This window comes from Moschus berezovskii, chromosome 6, assembly GCF_049115385.1.
Source record: "Moschus berezovskii isolate FMDL1 chromosome 6, NW_MosBer_1.0, whole genome shotgun sequence".
In the NCBI taxonomy this organism is placed as follows: Eukaryota; Metazoa; Chordata; class Mammalia; order Artiodactyla; family Moschidae; genus Moschus; species Moschus berezovskii.
The window spans coordinates 81,106,542-81,123,721 of record NC_142465.1 but is presented as its reverse complement, the minus strand read 5'-3'; the positions used below and the strand labels follow the sequence as shown (position 1 = coordinate 81,123,721).

The following is a 17,180-nucleotide window of genomic DNA, read 5'->3' as shown; positions in this document are numbered from 1 at the left end:
TTTTAATATTTAGAAATAAGGGATTTTACTAAAATCAAAATTTTGCAATTGCTGAAAACTTTTCTAGTTCTGATGAATCTGTTTTTATAGCCTAACTGCAGATTTTCTTGATTTTTATTTGGGCAGGGGGGAGAAGATTGAGATTTAACCTTCTATCTTGGGATAAGCTTGAAACATGCACAATACACATCTCAAAAGTAAGGTTGGGGTCATTCAATATAGATACCTTCTAATAGGGCCCAGAAACATGACAATAAAATGTTGACATGATTTAAAGGAAAGTTCTGTAAAAACATTTGCATTGTTTTTACGACTAGTGGCCTGATTCTTGATTCTTATGAGGGCAAAGGCTTTCACAAAAGACTGTGGGTCTGTGCCTTGAGAATTATTTGTCTTTTATTAGATATTGAAGTTGAATTATTTATAATTATATAATGTGCTGAAAAATAAGTCATTTTTTTCTTTAAGGGAATACCCATTTCTAAAGATTAGCTTCTGTTTGAGTTTAAAAGTCACTATCACTGTGTACAATCCAAATGGCAATAAGCACAGAGATTTATTGTAACTTTGGTGTCAATATGTCTATCAGGAATACAGGATCCATGTGATAACTTTATGTCACAAAATAAATATGTAGTACTTGAGAACCTCATGAGTTCTGATTCTATTCATTTAGGAATACTAATGCTACATTTGAGAAAACTAATAATATAATTTTTAAAATATCAAACAGTGCTACAGATGTTTGAATTAGTAACTTTAAGACAGTATAAAATACTAGCCCAAATGGCTCAATCTCCATTTTCCAGCTACTAAATATTCTTAAATTTATACTCAGAGAGGATCTTCAAATTATAGTGTTTTCTCTATATCTTAAAGAATAAGCTTGAAAGAAAAAGTTTAGAGTTTAGCAAAAACCAAACTTCATCAAGAAAAGATTTTGTTGAGAATGAAAGAATAAATAATAAATTAATAAATTATATTAATTTGATTATTTAATGCAGTGAGTAAAGCTCACATTTTCCATTAAGGTTTATACAGAACCATATACACAACTGGAAATGAACATAGTTTTAACAAAGTCAAAACCATACATATATGACATGTGCTACTTTATACAATAGCAGCATTAACTATATTTAATTTCAGATAAGTATGGATTATTTTCAAAAATGTATTATTTGCTTATGCAGAGAATTTACAATTTATTAAAAACAGTTTTTCTTCTAATTGGCATATGACACAAATAATAAAATGCCTAATGGAAGTAAAGACCATTTGTATTCAAGTAAGATACATTAAGATGTTCAAAGTTAGTAAACAGACAATGAAGGCAAAATTTACACAATATTTTGTTTGTTATTAGGATGTATTCAAATGAGGAAATAAAATCTTCCACTTTTTTTTTTTTTTTTCTGATTTGGTGAGAACATGATCCTGGGTCCTTATTATAATGGCATTATTTTGGAAGCATTATGGTGTGGAAGTTAGCTTGGGAGATGGACAGGATCCTTGACTATCAAAACTGGTCGCCCGGCCAGGTAACTGAAAGATAATAATTTTATAATGTGCAAAAAAATAATAAAGTGGGTAATTGTTACCTTTTAATAGTGAATATTCACACCCATGATATGCAAGTTTCTGAAGAGAAGATATACATAACTCCCCATGACCTGCATAACTTACCTTCTCAGGTGGCGTGAGGGGACACAAACATCTCACAAAAATGTAGGCAGAGCATGGTACATAGATGACATGCAGGGAAACTGCAGATTCATCTCACATTCTATCACAGACTATTAGTTTTATTTCCTGGTGGCTCAGATGGCAAAGAATCTGCCTGCAATGTAGGAGATCCAGGTCTGATCCCTGGGTTGGGAAGATCCCTGGCAAAGGGAATAGCTACCCACTCCAGTATTCTTGCCTGGAGAATTCCATGGACAGTGGATCCTGGTGGTCTACAGTCCATGGGGTCACAAAGAATCGTGGGACACAACTGAGCAACTAATACTTTCATTCTAAGGTTGGATAAGAGCAAGAAGGTTCAAGACATAGGAGACTGCATTCCATTTGCTCTAAAGCAGGAGGTGATGTTTATAGAAGCAATTAATGATAAGGACTGAGTTTGGAAGATAGGAGCCACAAGGGATAAAGAATAATTTCTCCTGGCCCCTAAATATTATGTATATTTTATAGATTTAATTACAATAGGATAAACTTTTATATCCAGGTAGAAGTAGACAGATTTTCCAAGCGATGCTTTAGTCTCTTTTCTTACCAATTTACTCAGCTCTTGAGTAATTGTTCCCTTCTCATTTTAATCACTGCTGTGGCAACAAAACACATAATTCCACACACAGCACTTTCTCACAATTCAAAATCCAGCCAGTTCTTAGGTCTGTAGTCCCTATGTTCTGTTTGACCAGTGAATGCAGGTGTAGAAGTTAGAAAAAGTGAGCTATTTGCTGGAGAAAGTATCTCTGCAAAATCTTTTCAGCCCTCTTGTCCTCTGCTAGTGAGCAACTAGAACATTTTATCTGGGATCTTCTACTGATGTTTATCCTTCCTATAAACCCTACAATGACTGAAAAGTTCTCCCATGTTTTCACACACAAATTCATGCCTATTTCATAGTTTTTCCTCATCATATAAATGTATAACTGCTTATTGTTGTTCAGTTGCCCTAAACAACAGCTGAACAGTCATGTTCGACTCTTAGCAACCCCATGGACTGCTGCATGCCCAACTTACTAGTCATAAGCAACTATAATATGCTTTGGGTCATAAAACATCTGTCCTTTCATTAGTTAAAAGTTGTTGATCACATCATCTCACTTATCCCTACATCATTCCTATAAACTCTGTTGTTGCTGCTGCTGCTGCTAAGTCACTTCAGTCGTGTCCGACTCTGTGCAACTATATAGATGGCAGCCCACCAAGCTCCCCTGTCCCTGGGATTCTCCAGGCAAGAACACTGAAGTGGGTTGCCATTTCCTTCTCTAATGCATTAAAGTGAAAAGTGAAAGTGAAGTCGCTCAGTCGTGTCTGACTCTTTATGACCCCATGGACTGCAGCCCACCAGGCTCCTCCATCCATGGGATTTTCCAGGCAAGAGTACTGGAGTGGGGTGCCATCACCTTCTCCGATAAACTCTGTAAGAGTGTATATTTCTCTTTCTTTAATATTTATTAATTTTTTGTCTGTGCTGGGTCTTCATTGTGCCATGCAGGATCTTTGGTTGTGGAATGAGAATGCTTAGTTGCAACATGTAGAGCCTAGTTCCCTGACCAGGGATCAAACCTGGGGCCCCTGCATTGGAAATGTACAGTCTTAGCCACTGGACAATCAGGGAAGTCCCAGAGGTGTGCATTTCTCTTTTCTAAATATAGAGAAATGTAGCTGCAGATAAAGCACGTGGTCTGCCCAGGATTAGAAAGTCAGAGGAACAAGGGTTAGAATTCACATCTGCCTTCAGTGTAGTAATCTGCCCAGCAAACTCTACTCTTATGTCTAGATTCTTAGACCTAACAATCACTTTTCAAACTTTAAGCAAAAACAAAGATGAGAATCAGGAAAAGAATAGCAAAGCAGTAGAGTATACTTCAGATAATACACATTGTTGAAATGAAACAACCTTCTCAGGACTTATTGAGTTATTATTTAGGGGAAAGTGCTGTGTGAATGTACATTTGCATAACGTGTCTGTCTTTTATGATTTACAATAAATAATGAAGTGAATTAAAGATTTGGAACATTAATGTAATAAAGCAAATAATTTATCTAAGATGACATTTCACCTCCTATGTCTGAGCATGTGCTGTTTATATAATGTTCATGGAATTTTCCCCATAATGTCTTGAGTAACCTCATGCGAAGAGTTGACTCACTGGAAAAGACTTTGATGCTGGGAGGGATTGGGGGCAGGAGGAGAAGGGGACGACAGAAAATGAGATGGCTGGATGGCATCACCAACTCGATGGACATGAATTTGAGTGAACTCTGGGAGTTGGTGATGGCCAGGGAGGCCTGGCGTGCTGTGATTCATGGGGTCACAGAGAGTCGGAAACGACTGAGCGGCTGAACTGAACTGAACTGAACACGGCCAAAGTCACACTTTTGTGACCAAGCTGAGAATAGAACGAGGGCTCAATGACATTTAGTTAATTATACTGCTCTGTCTCTCCTATTCAACCTATGCTTAGTGACAGAATAAGAAGCAGAATCTTATCCATGGGAGAGATGGCAATGTATTTCACTTACTGTTACTGTGTGGTTATCATAAATTTTTGTATTGAATTGCATAAATTCCACCTCTTATCAACTCACAATTAATTAGGTCATATAAATAATTTATTTTGAGGTTCTTCAAGATATTCCAGTCTTTGGGAAAGAAAATCACTTCACCTAACAACATTCAGTGTATCGAGTAGACCGAAAACTGCTTTCATGGCTAAATATTCTGATAGGAACTGGTATTGATATCACTTCTAGTTAATATAACTATTAATATTAGTTATATTTAGAACAACATAGTGCTATACTCTGTGTTAAGTACTTAATAGTCAGCAGTTCGTCTAGTTTTACTCTAAGTTTACTGCTATTAAGTAGTAATAACAGAAACTTAGGTTTGTGTCTTGCCCAAGGTTCTCCAATATGGGGTCACACAGCAGAACCAGGTTTTCAACTTAGGCAAACTGATGCCTCAATATTTTTAAAAACAATCTGTGAGACTTTTTACTTCCTGAATAGAGCCAGTAACTATATACCTGCCCCCCTACATATTAAGTGACATCTTTAGGGATTCTTGGGAAGTTTAGGTGAGGTGGCTGCTTTCACAAAAGAGAAGCAACAAAATTCAGTTTCCAGGTAATAATGAATTTACTTGATTCCTCCACCACTTAATGACACAGGTTTTCAGACTATGTAGAGAAAATAATAGATTTGCAGTTTTTATGGACTTACTTTAAAGGAATATCAATATCATAATTTAGTTATTTTTAAAAACCAACAAGACATACAGAACTTTGCATACTGGATAACAGAGTCTGTGGGACAAAAACAAGAGCAAATAGCTATTTTTTTAAAAGGTGAATATGTAAAATGTTAGTGAAATGTTAGCAGATAAATAATATTTAAACAAGAGATAAAGAAGAGAGTAGATGCAAGAGAGGTCCAAAGCTTACCTCCAGTAAGGGGTGCCAATGTGTTATTGGTTTTCGGTGATAGGTCAACATTTCATTCCAGTGGTCTCGCCCAAGACCCTCGGCATCCAGTCCTGTTCTACACACTCCTATGACCTCATTGTGTCCTACCCTATGATTTGGAGAATATTTTACTTTCATTCCAATATTCAAAGATAAGTTTCACACACCTTAACAGAATTTTAAGCACAATTAAAACAGTAGATTTTGTGATAAGTTCTAGATAATTTTACATATTAAACTACTTCAGGTCAAATGAAGAGTCTTAAGTAAGTTAAAACTTACTAAACAAGATTGGGCTTCCCAGATGGTTCTAGTGGTAAAGAACCCAACTGCCAATGCAGGAGATATGAAAGATGCAGGCTCGATTCCTGGGTCAGGAAGATCCCCTGGAATCGGGCATGGCAACCCACTTCAGTGTTCTTGCCTAGAGAATCCCTTGGACAGGGGAGCATGGTGGGCTACAATCAATAGGGTAGCAAAGAGTAGAACACAACTGAAGTGATTGAGCAGGATCAGCATTCAAAAACGAATTTGTAAAAGGACTATACACAAACTATTTTAGTGCTCTGTAAATCAAGCACATTTCACAATAATAGGAGTGTGGATGAGAAATGCCAGTTGGTCCTTACCTATATGATGAGTTTCTTTCTTGGAAGCAGACCTATTAACTTTAAGTGATGTAACTCTAATCTCCTTTTCCCAAAGGGCTTAATGTTTTATAATGATGCATAAATTACTCACAAAGGGTTCAATATAAATGAGCTTGTATAAATGACCATAATTAATTGATTCTAAATTATATGTCAGTGAATGCTACCACTGGTATAATAATTAAACAGGGAAGGGCTACATTTTGAGCCATGGCATTTAACTTACTGTATAACATCAGAGCATAGCGAACATTCTTGTTTTCTATTCATGCCTTGTTTTCATAGTAATAAATCAAAATAATAATGATAGTTAATGTTTTTGAGAGCTTATTATGTGTGAGACACTTTTCTAAGTAATTTAAATGTACTGACTCACTTAATCTTTACATCATGACCATGAATATCATTATTATCAACTCGTTTTGCAGACAAAGAAGTTAAAAACTCAGAAGGGGCCTGCCTGCCTTTGTACACTTAGTAAGAGATAGAAGACTTGAATCAAAAGGGTTGACCCGAACACACATGGGGGGTAAGCTGCTTCTCAAGAACAGAATGCAAGTTAAAGGCATTTTTTTCTATCATTATTTTGACAGAAAACTCAAAGGAGATTTTTGAGATGATTTTAGGACATTTCTCACTGTCACTGATGTATTAATTGTACAGTTAATTAATGATGTAATAATTAACTGATGTATTATGGCAGAAAGCAAAGAGGAACTAAAGAGCCTCTTGATGAAAGTGAAAGAAGAGAGTGAGAAAGCTGGCTTAAAACTCAACATTCAAAAAACTAAAGATCATGGCATCTGGTCCCATCACTTCATGGCAAATAGATAGGGAAATAATGGAAATAGTGACAGGTTTTATTTTGGGGGGCTCCAAAATCACTGCATCTGGTGACTGCAGCCATGGAATTAAAAGACACTTGCTCCTTGGAAGAAAAGTTATGAACAACCTAGACAGCATATTAAAAAGCAGAGTCAATGTATGGCAAAACCAATACAATATTGTAAAGTAATTAGCCTCCAATTAGAATAAATAAATAAATAAATAATTAAAATAATAAAACCTAAAAAAAAAGAAAAAATGGTACAACTCCAGTGGAGAGGACTTGGGTAATACCTGATTCAGCTACAAACACTTCTGCCCTCTGGCTTAGCAGTCCCATTTTCAAAAGTTGACGCTAAAGATACCTCTCCAACAATTTCATGATGAAAACAAACAAACAAAAAAAAAAAAAACAGAGATGTTACTTTGCTGACAAAGGTCTGTCTAGTCAAAGCAATGGTTTTCCCAGTAGTCATGGATGAATGCACAAGTTGGACCATAATGAAAGCTGAGTGCCAAAGAACTGATGCTTTTGAACTGTGGTGTTGGAGAAGACTCTTGAGAGTCCCTTGGACTGCAAGGAGATCCAACCAGTCAAGCCTAAAGGAAATCAGCCCTGAATATTTATTGGAAGGACCTATGCTGAAGCTGAAACTCCAATACTTTGGCCATCTTATGTGAAAAACTGACTCATTGAAAAAGACCCTGATGCTGGGAAAGATTGAAGGCAGGAGGAGAAGCAGACAACAGAGGATGAGATGGTTGGATGGCATCACGAACTCGATGGACATGAGTTTGAGCAAGCTCCAGGAGTTGGTGATGGACAGGGAAGCTTGGCATGCTGTAGTCCATGGGGTCGCAAAGAATAAGACACTACTGAACGACTGAGCTGAACCGACTGAAATTCAGAAGGGATTGGGAGATGATTAAATAGTGTCCACTGTTATACAATTAAGGATATTGAGGATTCTTGAGGATAAATTCATTAAATAATAAATTCATAAATTATTTATGAATTCATTTATGAATTATTTATGATAAAGTCATTAATTCAATTATTCACAGTATGCAACAAATATTTATTGAGATTCTTAAAGGAGCCACAGGTTTTTCCTAGGCACTGAGGATAAAACAATAAACAAATCACTGCCCTCAAAGAGTTTACAACCTATTGAATTAATGTCATTAGCAGACTAACAGGTAGATAAGGAAAAACATAGTTTGAGCAAACTCTGGTACTTGGTGATGGACAAGCCTGTGTGCTGCAGTCCATGTGGTCACAGAATCAGACACGACTGAGTGACTGAACTGAACTGAACTGAACTGATGCTTAGTATCTTCCCCCCTTAAAGTGAAGTCCCTCCAAAAGTATATTTTTATAAATAACTTTTAGAATTCATTTTACAGATTGTCAGGGTTCACTTTCCTAAAGTTATTTGGGTGACAAATGCTCAGTTGTATATACCTGCAGTCTTTGCTGTGAGAAATCAATGGGAGTAATTTTTTGATAAAGTGGAACAAGGGGTTCTGATTGAAACACTGCAATATTTTTAGAGTTTCCCATTTCAACTAGAAATTCAAGATTTCTCTCTCTCTCTTTAAACAGTGTCAGCTTTTCTGTAAACTGTGATATAATCTAACTTCAAATAGTACAAATCATCTTATCTTTCAGTACTTCATTTTTCTAGCTGTCATCCAAAGTATACCATTTTTAATGTCTCTCTGTTATAGGGTCCTGGCTACTACCATTTGCATAATAATACAAAATAGACACTCTGAATATTTATGTATGTGCATTCTGTACCACTTTTGTTATCTTTAGAACAAAATAAGACACTATCTATGTGCCGATAATTTTGTAGCTTAAATATACAAGATTCATTTTTGAAAGCTTTATAAATATAAAAAGAAAGCAACAAAAATAATTATATAGCAAGGAACTTCAGTGGAACACAAGTTCAGAGGAAGAAGAGATTGGTTAGCCAAGAAAGACGCAGAAGTGGTGACTCGAGCAGAGCTGTAAACCATGAATGCAATGAGATAAACTGAGCAGGGCAACATTTCAGAAAAGGAAGGAGTAGGTGCTGCAACAGGAAGAAGATTCAGTGCTTTACTCAGTAGTTAGCTATTTACTTTATAAAAGGAGAAGTAATCAAAGTGTGTGAGTTAGAAGAACTATCCATAAAGCAATGATTTAAGATTAGTGTGAAACCTTCAAGGCAATAACAATATGGATAATATTCACCTTCAACTCACCTTCAACTCACTGTTCACAATTTCACATTATACTAATGTTTTAAAAACGCAAAAGTGACTCTCTAAGAGAAAACTTGCCCTTTACACAGCTAACTAATGATAGAGCTCAGGTAAGCATCATGATATTCATATTCCAGTCCACTTGGAAAAGCAAAATCCATTGACTGTAATTTCTGTGGTTACTATTTTTAAAAACTTCACAGAAGTGTTTCTTATAATGTATCCCATACAGCTTCCATACCCATTATGTCACAATACTCAGGTAACCTGTCCTTCAACTTCAGGATGACATCCTTTGGAAGAGAAAAATGAATGTTATACCGTAGAATAAAGTAAATTCTGAATAAATAATTTTTCCCTTTTCCAATTTAAAATAAAAATTATTGTAGCAGGAAATAACCTGAAAAGCTGAATTTGGTCCACATATGACTAAATGTAGCAATTACTCTGTGAGTAGAGAAATGAACATACCTATCATAATCCATGACTGCAATGGAGAGGCTGACCTGGTCCACATTCTCCGGAGGGATGTCGAAAATAATTGCCTCATTGTATACAGGGTTTAGAGTGTTTTTCTTTGTAGTCGTCTTCTTCTTTTTTAATCTTCGACCCTCACAAATCAGAGACACTTTGACATAAGGATCTAGCAATAGAAAGGTAGTTTTAATAAAATGCAAATAATAGTACAAAGCACAAATAAAAACTGTGGTTAATTTTATTAAATAAGAAAAGTGGTATATTATGTCCTATAGTGGTATATTATGTCCTATAGTGGTATATTATGTCCTATAATGGTATATTATGTCCTATAGTTTCAATTATACCAAAGAAATTCTTGCATTGTTAAGAAAGTTCTAGGATCTACAACAGATTTCCCATCCTGGGGATTCAGCAAAGGGACTGAGAACTCCCAGGGACTTTGACTTTGTAGGCCAGTGGAATTTGATTACATAACTTCCACAGAACTGGGTAAAGAGACTCTTGGAGGGCATAAACAACACCTTGTGCCCACCAGGATCCAAGAGAAAGGAGCAATGTCCCCATAAGAGACTGAGCCAGACTTGCATGTGTGTGTCCAAGAGTCTCTGGAGAAAGCATCAGTCAACAGTGGCCTGCTTTGGAGTCAGGGACACTGAATACAACAATGCAGGCATAGGTCCTTTTGAAGGAAGTCGCCATTATCACCATTACCCCTACCATAGTTTGCCCTTGGGCCAAACAACAGTAAGGGAACATAGCCCTGCTCACCAACAGAAAATTGGATTAAAGATATACTGAACATGGCACAACCTATCAGAACAAGAACCAGGTTCCCCCACAGTCAGTGTCTCCCATCAGGAAGCTTCCACCAGCCTGTTATCCTTATCCATCAGAAAGCAGATAGAATGAAAACCACAATCACAGAAAACTAACCAAACTGATCACATGGAACACAGCCTTGTCTAACTCAATGAAACTTTGAGCCATGCCATGTAGGGCCACCCAAGATGGATGGGTCATGGTGTAGAGATCTGACAAAATGTGGTCCACTGGAGAAGGGAATGGCAAACCACTTCAGTATTCTTGCCTTGAGAACCCCATGAACAGTATGAAAAGGCAAAACGATAAGACATTGAAAGATGAACTCCTCAGATAGGTAGGAGCCCAACATGCAACTGGAGTAGTGGAGAAATAACTCCAGAAAGATGGAGAGACGGAGCCAAAGTGAAAACAATGCCCAGTTGTGGATGTGACTGGTGATGGAAGCAATGTTTGATGACTTCCTATGAACAATAGTGCATAGAAAACTGGAACGTTAGGTCTATGAATCAAGGTAAATTGGAAGTGGTCAAACAGGGATGGCAAGAGTGACCATTGACATTTTATGAATCAGTGAACTAAAATGAACCAGAATGGGTGAATTAAATTCAGATGACCATTATATCTACTACTGTGGGCAAGATTTGCTTAGAAAAAAATGGAGTAACCCTCATAGTCAACAAAAGAGTCCTAAATGCAGTACTTGGGTGCAATCTGAAAAATGAAAGAATGATCTCTATTCATTTACAAGGCAAACCATTCAATATAAGAGTAACTCAAGTCTATGCTCCAACCACTTATGCTAAAGAAGCTGAACAGTTCTATGATGATCTACAAGACCTTTTAGAACTAACATACCCCAAAAATGTACTTTTCATCACAAGGGACAGGAATGCAAAAATAGGAAGTCAAGAGATACCTGGAGTAACAGGCAAGTTTGGTCTTGGAGTACAAAATGAAGCAAGTCAAAGGCTAACAGAGTTTTGCCAAGATAACACACTGCTCACAGCAAACACCTACTCCCAAAAACACAAGAGACAACTCCACACATGGACATCACCAGATGTTCAATATCAAAATGAGATTGATTATTTTCTTTGCAGCTGAAGATGGAGAAGCTCTATAGAGTCAGCAAAAACAAGACCGGGAGCTGACTATGGCTCAGATCATGAACTCTTTATTACAAAATTCAGACTAAAACTGAAGAAAGTAGGGAAAACCACTAGACCATTCAGGTATGACCTAAATCAAATCTCTTAATTATATATTGGATGTGACAAATAGATTCAAGGGATTAAATCTTATAAGCAGAGTGCCTGAAAAACTGTGGACAGAGGTTCATGACATTGTACAGAAGGTGGTGATCTAGACCATCGTTAAGAAAAATAAAGGCAAAATGGTTGCCTAAGGAGACCTTACAAATTGCTAAGAGAAGAAGAAAAGCTAAAGGCAAAGAAGAAAAGAAAAGATATACCCATTTGAATGCAGAGTTCTAAAGAATAGCAAGGAGAGATAAGAAAGCCTTCCTCGGTGGGGTGTGCCGACCGGCTCGTGATTCAACAGCTGGTTCCTTATTCCTCAAACGTGGTTCTGCTTGGGTTCCCTCAGCCGCCCAAAGCGGGGGGCCAGACGTCTGATTTCGGGCAGATGTCCTCAGGTGGAGCAGGTGCTACTGCTGGGGCTATTTCTTGGCTTTCTAAAATGGATGTGACTTTTTGAGCGGGGAGCGACAAGTCTGTGTGGTGAAGTTCCCGCGTCTCTTCCCCATCAAGGCAGATTGGTTTTGTTTTTTCCCCCAACCTTCAGCAAAGGTATCTGCGCTCCTAAAACAACAGGAATGTTGCACTGGCCTTCAGCCAGCGGAGGCTCAGCGAGCAGGATAAAATTTCAGAGCAGATTTACGGGAAGTTGCCGGTGTTGGGAGTAAAAATCTGGTTTGAGTTCGGGTAACAGAGGCATCAGGATACCTTGTGTCGGGTCCCCTAGCAGTGAGCAGCCTCTCCTGGGCTCACTGAAGAGGTTTGAAGGAAAGGGAATCACTGGCCATGATTGATATATAGAAATTTGAACTTTATTTGGTGACCTCTTTGGCCAGTCCTCTTAAAAAGTTAGCATCTGGTCGGGAGGAACAAGATGGCGGAGGAATAGGACGGCGAGACCACTCTCTCCTCCACAAATTCATCAAAAGAACATTTGAATGCGAGTAAAGTCCACAAAACAACTTCTGAATGCTGGCAGAGGACGTCAGGCACCCAGAAAAGCAGCCCATTGTCTTCGAAAGGAGGTAGCAAAAAACATAAAAGATAAAAAGCAAGACAAAAGAAGTAAGGACGGAGCTCCGTCCCGGGAAGGGAGGCTTTAAAAAGAGAGAAGTTTCCAAACACCAGGAAACATTCTCACTGGCGAATCTGTGGCGAGCCTTGGAAGCTCAGAGGGCCACATAACCCTCTTTTTTTTTTTAAGATTTTTTTAAAACCCACAGATTACCCGCCAAACGGTAACTCCCAGCGGAGAAGCAGCGCAGACGCCTGCATACGCCATTAGCAGCGGGGGCTGGGCAGGGAGGAGCCGGCTGAACTGCTTAGAGAGAGGACTGGGCTTGAATGCCGCGAGAATAATTTGAGAGAACTGGGGAGAGCAAAGCAGACTGTGGGATAGCTTCCCCACAAAAAGGCGGAAAGCTCTAACCTATGACTCGGCCAGCCCCGCTCACAGAATAAAGGACTGAGCAAAGTGAGCCGGCTGCGGTCGGCCCATCCCCCATCCCCCGCCGAGACAGGCAGGGAGCGCAGCCAGAGCCGGAGCGGGCAACCGCGGCCCCAGAAAGGCATCTGATACAATCTGCACACAGGCTTGTTGCTAATTAGGACTTCTTGGGCTCGGGCCGGTCGATATCCCCCTGAGAAGGTACGCCAGTTGTACACCCAGAAAACTGAGTGGCAGGGACTGGGGAGGCGATAAGTCGCAGAGACCGCGCTCGCCAAACACCTGGTCCCCTGAGCTGCTCGGACCGGGGAAGGCACAAAACGCAGGCCCAACCAAGTCTGCGCCTTTGTGGAGTACCTGAGAACCTGAACTTGAGCCGCTCAGACCTGGGAAGTGCATACAACCCGGTGCCGGCCTCGGACAGTTCCCGGCAGAGCAACCTAGAGCCTGTGCAGTATAGACTGGGACAGAATACGTGCTGTGAGCGGGGGCAAACCCAGTGTGGCCGAGATGCTGCGAGCACTCCCCACAGACGCCAGAGATATTCGACTGCAGCGTTCCTCCCTTCCTAGAACAGGACTGAACAACTGAGCCTTAAAAAGTGTCCACCCACCCCCTAGTATCAGGGCGGAAATTAGACACTGAAGAGACCAGCAGACAGAAGCTAAAACAGAGGGAACCACCTTGGAAATGACAGATAGAGACGTCTAGAAACTACTCCAAGAATAAGACCAAAAACCAGAGGCAAGAGGCTTAAGCCCGAATCCTGAGAACACCAGAGAAGTCCTGACTCCAGGGAACATTAATCGATAGGAGCTCATCAAACGTCTCCATACCTACGCTAAACCCAAGGGTCAACAAGTTCCAGAGCAAGACATACCACGCAAATTCTCCAGTAACACAGGAAACTAGCCCTGAGCTTCAATATACAGGCTGCCCAAAGTCACTCCAAACCCACTGACATCTCATAACTCATTACTGGACACTTCATTGCACTCCAGAGAGAACAAATCCAGCTCCACCCACCAGAACACCGACACAGGCTTCCATAACCAGGGAACCTTGACGAGTCACCTGTCCAACCCCGCACACAGCAAGGAAACTACATAATAAAGAGAACTCCACAAACGGCCAGAAGAGGGAAAGGCCACCCCAAGCAAAGCATTATAAGCAAGATGAAGAAGCAGAGAAATACCCAGCAAGTAAAGGAACAAGATAAATGCCCACCAACACAAACAAAAGAGGACGATATAGGGAATCTACATGAAAAAGAATTTCGAATTTTGGTGGTGAAAATGATACAAAATCTTGAAAGCAAAATGGAGTTACAGATAAATAACCTGGAGAAAAGGATTGAGAAGATGGAAGAAAGGTTTAATAAGGACTTAGAGGAAATAAAAAAGAGTCAATATACAATGAATAATACAATAGATGAGATCAGAAACACTCTGGAGGGAACAAACAGTAGAATAACAGAGGCAGAAGACAGGATAAGCGAGCTAGAAGATAGAATTGTAGAAATAAATGAAACAGAGAGGAAAAAAGAAAAACAAATTAAAAGAAATGAGAACAATATTAGAGACCTCTGGGACAATGTTAAACGTTCCAACATTCGAATCATAGGAATCCCAGAAGAAGAAGACAAAAAGAAAGACCATGAGAGAATACTTGAGGAGATAATAGTTGAAAACTTCCCTAAAATAGGGAAAGAAATAATCACCCAAGTCCAAGAAACCCAGAGAGTCCCCAACAGGATAAACCCAAGGCGAAATACTCCTAGACACATATTAATCAAATTAACAAAGATCAAACACAAAGAACAAATATTAAAAGCAGCAAGGGAAAAACAGCAAATAACACACAAGGGGATTCCCATAAGGATAACAGCTGATCTTTCAACAGAAACTCTTCAGGCCAGGAGGGAGTGGCAAGACATACTTAAAGTGATGAAAGAAAATAACCTACAACCCAGACTACTGTACCCAGCAAGGATCTCATTCAAATATGAAGGAGAAATCAAAAGCTTTACAGACAAGCAAAAGCTGAGAGAATTCAGCATCACCAAACCAGCTCTCCAACAAATGCTAAAGGATCTTTTCTAGACAGGAAACACAGAAAGGGTGTATAAACTCGAACCCAAAGCAATAAAGAAAATGGCTATGGGATCGTACTTATCAATAATTACCTTAAACGTAAATGGGTTGAATGCCCCAACCAAAAGACAAAGGCTGGCTGAATGGATACAAAAACAAGACCCCCATATATGTTGTCTGCAAGAGACCCACCTCAAAACGAGGGACACAAACAGACTGAAAGTGAAGGGCTGGAAAAAGATATTCCATGCAAATAGAGACCAAAAGAAAGCAGGAGTAGCAATACTCATATCAGATAAAATAGACTTTAAAACAAAGGCTGTGAAAAGAGACAAAGAAGGAAACTACATAATGATCAAAGGATCAATCCAAGATGAAGATATAACAATTATAAATATTTATGCTCCCAACATAGGAGCACCGCAATATGTAAGGCAATTACTAACAAGTATGAAAGGGGAAATTAACAATAATGCAATAATAGTGGGAGATTTTAATACCCCACTAACATCTATGGATAGAGCAACTAAACAGAAAATTAACAAGGAAACACAATCTTTAAATGATACAATAGACCAGTTAGACCTAATTGATATCTATAGGACATTTCACCCCAAAACAATGAATTTCACCTTTTTCTCAAGTGCACATGGAACCTTTTCCAGGATAGATCACATCCTGGGCCATAAATCTAGCCTTGGTAAATTCAAAAAAGTTGAAATCATTCCATGCATCTTTTCTGACCACAATGCAGTAAAATTAGATCTCAATTATGGGAGAAAAACTATTAAACATGCCAACATATGGAGGCTGAACAACACGCTGCTGAACAACGAACAAATCATAGAAGAAATCAAAAGAGAAATCAAAATATGCATAGAAATGAATGAAAATGAAAACACAACAACCCAAATCCTCTGGGACACTGTAAAAGCAGTGCTAAGGGGGAAGTTCATAGCAATACAGGCACACCTCAAGAAACAAGAAAAAAGTCAACTAAATAACCTAACTCTACATCTAAAGCAACTAGAAAAGGAAGAAATGAAGAACCCCAGGGTCAGTAGAAGGAAAGAAATCGTAAAAATTAGGGCAGAGATAAATGCAAAAGAAACAAAAGAGACTATAGCAAAAATCAACAAAGCCAAAAGCTGGTTCTTTGAGAAGGTAAATAAAATTGACAAACCACTAGCCAGACTTATCAAGAAACAAAGGGAGAAGAACCAAATCAATAAAATTAGAAATGAAAATGGAGAGATCACAACTGACAACACAGAAATACAAAGGATTATTAGAGAATACTATCAGCAATTATATGGCAATAAAATGAATAACCTGGAAGAAATGGACAAATTCCTAGAAAAATACAACTTTCCAAAACTGAACCAGGAAGAAATAGAAAATCTGAACAGACCCATCACAAGCACGGAAATTGAAACTGTAATCAAAAATCTCCCAGCAAACAAAAGCCCAGGTCCAGACGGCTTCACAGCTGAATTCTACCAAAAATTTAGAGAAGAGCTAACACCTATTCTACTCAAACTCTTCCAGAAAATTGCTGAGGAAGGGAAACTTCCAAACTCATTCTATGAGGCCACCATCACCCTAATCCCAAAACCTGGTAAAGACCCCACAAAAAAAGAAAACTACAGGCCAATATCACTGATGAACATAGATGCAAAAATCCTTAACAAAATTCTAGCAATCAGAATCCAACAGCATATTAAGAAAATCATACATCATGACCAAGTGGGCTTTATCCCAGGAATGCAAGGATTCTTCAATATCCGCAAATCAGTCAACGTAATACACCACATTAACAAACTGAAAAATAAAAATCATATGATTATCTCAATAGATGCAGAGAAAGCCTTCGACAAAATTCAACATCCATTTATGATAAAAGCCCTCCAGAAAGTGGGAATAGAAGGGACATACCTCAACATAATAAAAGCTATATATGACAAACCCACAGCAAACATTATCCTCAATGGTGAAAAACTGAAAGCATTTCCCCTAAAGTCAGGAACAAGACAAGGGTGCCCACTCTCACACTACTATTCAACATAGTTCTGGAAGTTTTGGCTACAGCAATCAGAGCAGAAAAAGACATAAAAAGAATACAAATTGGAAAAGAAGAAGTAAAACTT

General features: G+C 38.6%; 1 protein-coding gene across 1 annotated transcript in view; it reads right to left on the bottom strand.

The window, feature by feature from the left end:
* Positions 1–1,473: 1,473 nt before the first annotated feature.
* The window catches only part of SYT10 (synaptotagmin 10), a 121,665-nt gene continuing 105,958 nt past the window's right edge, over positions 1,474–17,180 (bottom strand). The window contains exons 5-7 of the mRNA XM_055395218.1: positions 9,407–9,578; positions 5,184–5,313; positions 1,474–1,545 (exon numbers count right to left, since the gene is read on the bottom strand). Coding sequence (XP_055251193.1) covers positions 1,474–1,545; positions 5,184–5,313; positions 9,407–9,578 — 374 coding nt within the window. The remainder of the gene's footprint in view (positions 1,546–5,183; positions 5,314–9,406; positions 9,579–17,180) is intronic.